Source organism: Drosophila nasuta, chromosome 2R (genome assembly GCF_023558535.2).
Source record: "Drosophila nasuta strain 15112-1781.00 chromosome 2R, ASM2355853v1, whole genome shotgun sequence".
In the NCBI taxonomy this organism is placed as follows: Eukaryota; Metazoa; Arthropoda; class Insecta; order Diptera; family Drosophilidae; genus Drosophila; species Drosophila nasuta.
Window position 1 is genome coordinate 1,146,730 of NC_083456.1, and position 4,430 is coordinate 1,151,159.

General features: G+C 37.6%; 1 protein-coding gene across 1 annotated transcript; it reads left to right on the forward strand.

Moving 5' to 3' along the window:
• Window positions 1-2,413: 2,413 nt before the first annotated feature.
• LOC132785273 (phosphotriesterase-related protein) lies at window positions 2,414-3,994 on the forward strand. Its single transcript, XM_060791282.1, has 5 exons — window positions 2,414-2,569; window positions 2,733-3,245; window positions 3,312-3,476; window positions 3,542-3,759; window positions 3,819-3,994. Exons 1-5 carry the CDS (start codon window positions 2,551-2,553, stop codon window positions 3,954-3,956), a joined length of 1,053 nt encoding a protein of 350 aa, XP_060647265.1. The 5' UTR covers window positions 2,414-2,550; the 3' UTR covers window positions 3,957-3,994.
• Window positions 3,995-4,430: the final 436 nt, after the last annotated feature.

Here is a 4,430-nt window from a genome sequence, read left to right on the forward strand (position 1 = left end):
AGTGATGCAGAGGCAAAAACACATTCTATCAAGTAAGAAAGCTACAGTCGACTGTACGGATTTTGAATAAAAGCAAGCATTATTATTTTTAAAAATATACCAAATATTATGCCACAAAAATACTAAAATCTACCAGATTGTCAACCAAAGCTAAGCACAGGAATCATTAATACTATAGTTTTTATTGTCTTTACTCGCTACCCATTTTGAATAAAAGCAAAATATTGCGATATTTTTTCAAAATATATCAAAAATACAAAAATGCTAAAAAATATACCAAATGGTATATTCGGTATAATATAATATACCAGATTGCCGACCAAAGCAACTAAAACCCCTAGTAAGTAGGCGTTTTTGCCCACGCAAAAGTATTTCTTTAATAACTTCCACAATTTTTATCTTATCGTAACCAAATTTTCAGAAATCACGACTACTATTGTGTATTATATACTCCAAAATCCGCAGCTCTATATTACGCTCTTTTATATTACGCTTGTTATTCGATTTTTTTAATTTGCAGGGGCGGAAGGGGGCGTGGCAAAAATTTGAAACAAACTTGATCTGCGTGCAAGCATAACAAATGCTTTCGAAAGACAAGTAAGAAAGCTACAGTCGAGTGTACTCGACTGTGAGATACCCGCTACCCATTTTAAATAAAAACAAAATATTTTGCGTTATTATTCTCAAAATATACCAAATGTACTGCAAAAATACTAAAAATATACCAACTGGTATATGTGGTATATCGGTGCAGTACCGCATATACCTTAGACGGCACAATATACCAGATTGTCAGCCAAAGCAACAAAGGCCCCTAGTAAGTAGGCGTTTTTGCCCATACAAAAGTATTTATTTAATAACTTCCAAAATTTTTATCTGATCGCACCCAAATTCTCAGGAATTATAACTACTATAGTTACTAATGTATATACCAAAATTCGCAACTCTAGCTTTAAAATTACGCTTGTTATTCGATTTTTTTGATTTGCGGGGGCGAAAGGGGGCGTGGCAAAAATTTGAAACAAACTTGATCTGCGTGCAAACATAACAAAGGCTGTCGAAAAAATTATAGCTCTATCTCTTATAGTCTCTGAGATCTAGGTGTTCATACGGACGGATGGACAGACACACAGACGCACAGACAGACAGACGGACATGGCTAGATCGTCTCGGCTGTTGACGCTGATCAAGAATATATATACTTTATATGGTCGGAGATGCCTCCTTCGACCTGTTACATACATTTCCTGTCGGCACAAAGTTATAATACCCTTCTACCCTATGGGTAGCGGGTATAAAAATTATAGATTTATCTCTTATAGTCTCTGAGATCCAGTGTTTCGTAAGGACAGACGGGCAGACATGCAGAGACACAGACGGATAGACGGACATGGCTAGATCGTCTCGGCTGTTGACGCTGATCAAGAATATATATACATTATAGGGTCGGAGCTGCCTCCTTCTACCTGTTACATACATTTGCTGCCGGCACAAAGTTCTAATACCCTTCTACACTATGGGTAGCGGGTATAATTACGCTTGTTATTTGATTTTTTTCTATTTACGAAAATATATAATAGAATGAAAAAAATTATATCTGTATCTCTCTGGGATCTTAATTTGTATCCCTAAGCTCGGGCTTCGTGAGATTAAGCCAACATGGCAGGTGCTCACGTTAAACTCGAGTATATAAGTCTCTCGGATCGTGGTGTTCATGCAGAGGCACGGACAAACAGTCAGACGGGCATGGCTATATAGTGTCGGTTGTTGACGCTGATTAAGTATATATATACTTTATTGGGTCGAAAATGCCTTCTTCTGCCGGGTACATACTTTTCCTGCCGGTACAAAGTTATAATACCCTTGTAACCTATGGCTACCGGGTATGAAAACTAACGATAAATCATAAGCTTGGAAATTTTTCGATCTTAAAAACAAGACGTTAAAACAAGATTTTAGGTTTTGGATTTCAACTATAAATTTATTTTGGTTTAATTCATAATTATTTTCTTTAATATTATCGCTTGTAACTTTAGTTTTAACATAAGCGTTTTTAACATAAGTGTACCATTTTAGATTAAAGTAGCCACTGTACTAAGCAATATGCCGTTTTTGATACAAATGTACCAAGATTTGTCTCGAGAAGTGCATCTATAAACAAAAGCTTTACAATGCCAATAAACGAATTTGTCTATTTTTTATTGAGCTTTATAAAAACTGTGGCCTATATTGGGGTAAGATTAGATTATTTTCAATTTGAGATGTACTTTAGAATTATTATTGAGAGATGTTGCTCTGAGAAACTTACAGTTTACTTTGCTTGCGCAGTTGAGTATACTTTATTTAGTACTCGAATTATTCCATGCATGATGGTTACCCTATTGCAATCTTTAGAGAGACGTTCAGTTGATTTTCTGCGCTTAAAGCGAATGCACGCGACCCGTAGTAGCAATATCGCAGCCTCCGTTTTAAACAAAACTAACTGGTTTTGAACAAAGCTAAACCAAAAAAGAAAGCGAAATCCAAGTCACCCCAATTAATTTCAGAGAAATGTCAAGAATTCAAACTGGTGGGTGTCAGATTAAAAATTCAAACTGAGAGAGAAAAAGAGAAACACTGACAAGTTAAAAGCTTATCATGCTCTCATCTTCATATTATTTGTTTGTCTAAAAAGTACTTTATATACTTTATACCACGTTATACACATAATCATTTGTCCTGATCTCGAACAGTACTCGGTAGTATCTCGCCTAATTTACTCGGCCGTACATTAACCCATGAGCATGTGGCCTTGGACTTTGAACATTTTTATAAAGCGCCGCCGTCAGATTTCGAGTGCGAATTGCAGCAGAAGATCAGCATGGCCACTTTGGGCTATGTGCGTCTTTACCCATATTCGAGTAGAGAAAACATTCGTTTTTATGACGAAGATGCGATGGAGGCAGCTAGAAAGGATGTTCTGCTTTATAAAAGGCATGGTGGTGGCGCCATTGTCGAGAACAGCAGCTATGGACTAAAACGAAACTTGGAGTTCATAGTCGATTTGGCGAAAACGACCGGTGTGCATTTTATTGCAGGTACGGGTCACTATATCCACGCAACTCAGGACGGCATGCATTCAAATCTCACCGTCGAACAGATGACTGACCTGTATACAAAAGACCTTCTCACTGGCATCGATGTGAATGGTCGCATGGTGAAATGTGGATTTATTGGCGAGGTGGCCAGCGTTTATCCTGTTAAAGGTGCGTCTTCGCCTTCCATTTCTAGTAATAATAGAATTAATCTTGATTTCTCTTTCATCTGCTTAGAGTTCGAAAGACATGCCCTTCTTGCCGCTGGCGAAATTCAAGAGGTTCTAGGCTGCGGAGTTTCTCTGCATCCGCATCGCGTGTCGAAGGCGCCTTTTGAAATCATGCGTCTCTATCTAGAGGCGGGAGGGCGAGCTAATAAATGTGTTATGTCACATTTAGATCGTATGGAATCTTTCACCTCATATCACTTTAAAATATTATACTTGGAGTATTTCAATTCTTTCTAGGTACTATTTTCGATATGGATGAGTTGTTGGAGTTTGCCAAACTCGGGTGCTATTTGCAATATGATCTCTTTGGTACGGAATGCTCATACTATCAACTTAATTCCACCGTGGACATGATATCCGATGGTCAGCGCATCGAGAATATCATTAAACTGATTGATGAGGGACTCGTGGACAGGCTGCTCATGTCTCACGATATACACACCAAGCATCGTTTGGTAAACTATTTCATTGTTGCCATTTTCTCATGTTTCTCATGATTTCATTAAAATTGTAGACATCTTTTGGTGGTCATGGATACCATCACATTCACGTGAACATTCTGCCCCGAATGTTCCAGCGCGGCGTAACCCTGGAACAGGTTGAACAAATGACTGTCACCAATCCGGCGAACTGGCTGCTTTTCAATCCATAGGGGCGAGTCTAAGCATGAACTTCACGCCATGCTTATAAGTTGAGTACTCGTATCTTGATAATTATGATCGTTTTTGTTTACATCTTTGTTTAGTACGTTGATATGCTCTTGTGGCGATTAGATTAGCAATCTCTTTTTTCACATTCCCATTCTTCTTTTTCTTTGTTGCACTGAATAAAAACTCGCCAAAAATAAAATTAATAGGTGTGGTTGTTATTGTGATTGATATCGTTAGCTTGGATACTTCAGAAGTTTTGTTACCAGCCGCATGTTCACGATTGCTTTACTTTTCGATACCTGCTACCAATTTTTTAGAAACGATAATATTTAAATTCGTGCTATTGAGCTTTTATACATCTAAAACTGTTATTACCAGATGTATCATAACATCGAGTGTTTAATAGAAGAGCTGTTCAAATTGGCATTTTGTACAAAACATTGGACCTTAAAGACTATGAAAAGGCATAGCAAACA

Bases quoted from the DNA above. Each gene is read 5' to 3' on its own strand.
- LOC132785273 (XM_060791282.1), top strand. The intron at 3,246-3,311 runs GTGCGTCTTCGC...TCATCTGCTTAG, and splicing joins CAGCGTTTATCCTGTTAAAG to AGTTCGAAAGACATGCCCTT. The intron at 3,760-3,818 runs GTAAACTATTTC...TTAAAATTGTAG, and splicing joins TACACACCAAGCATCGTTTG to ACATCTTTTGGTGGTCATGG.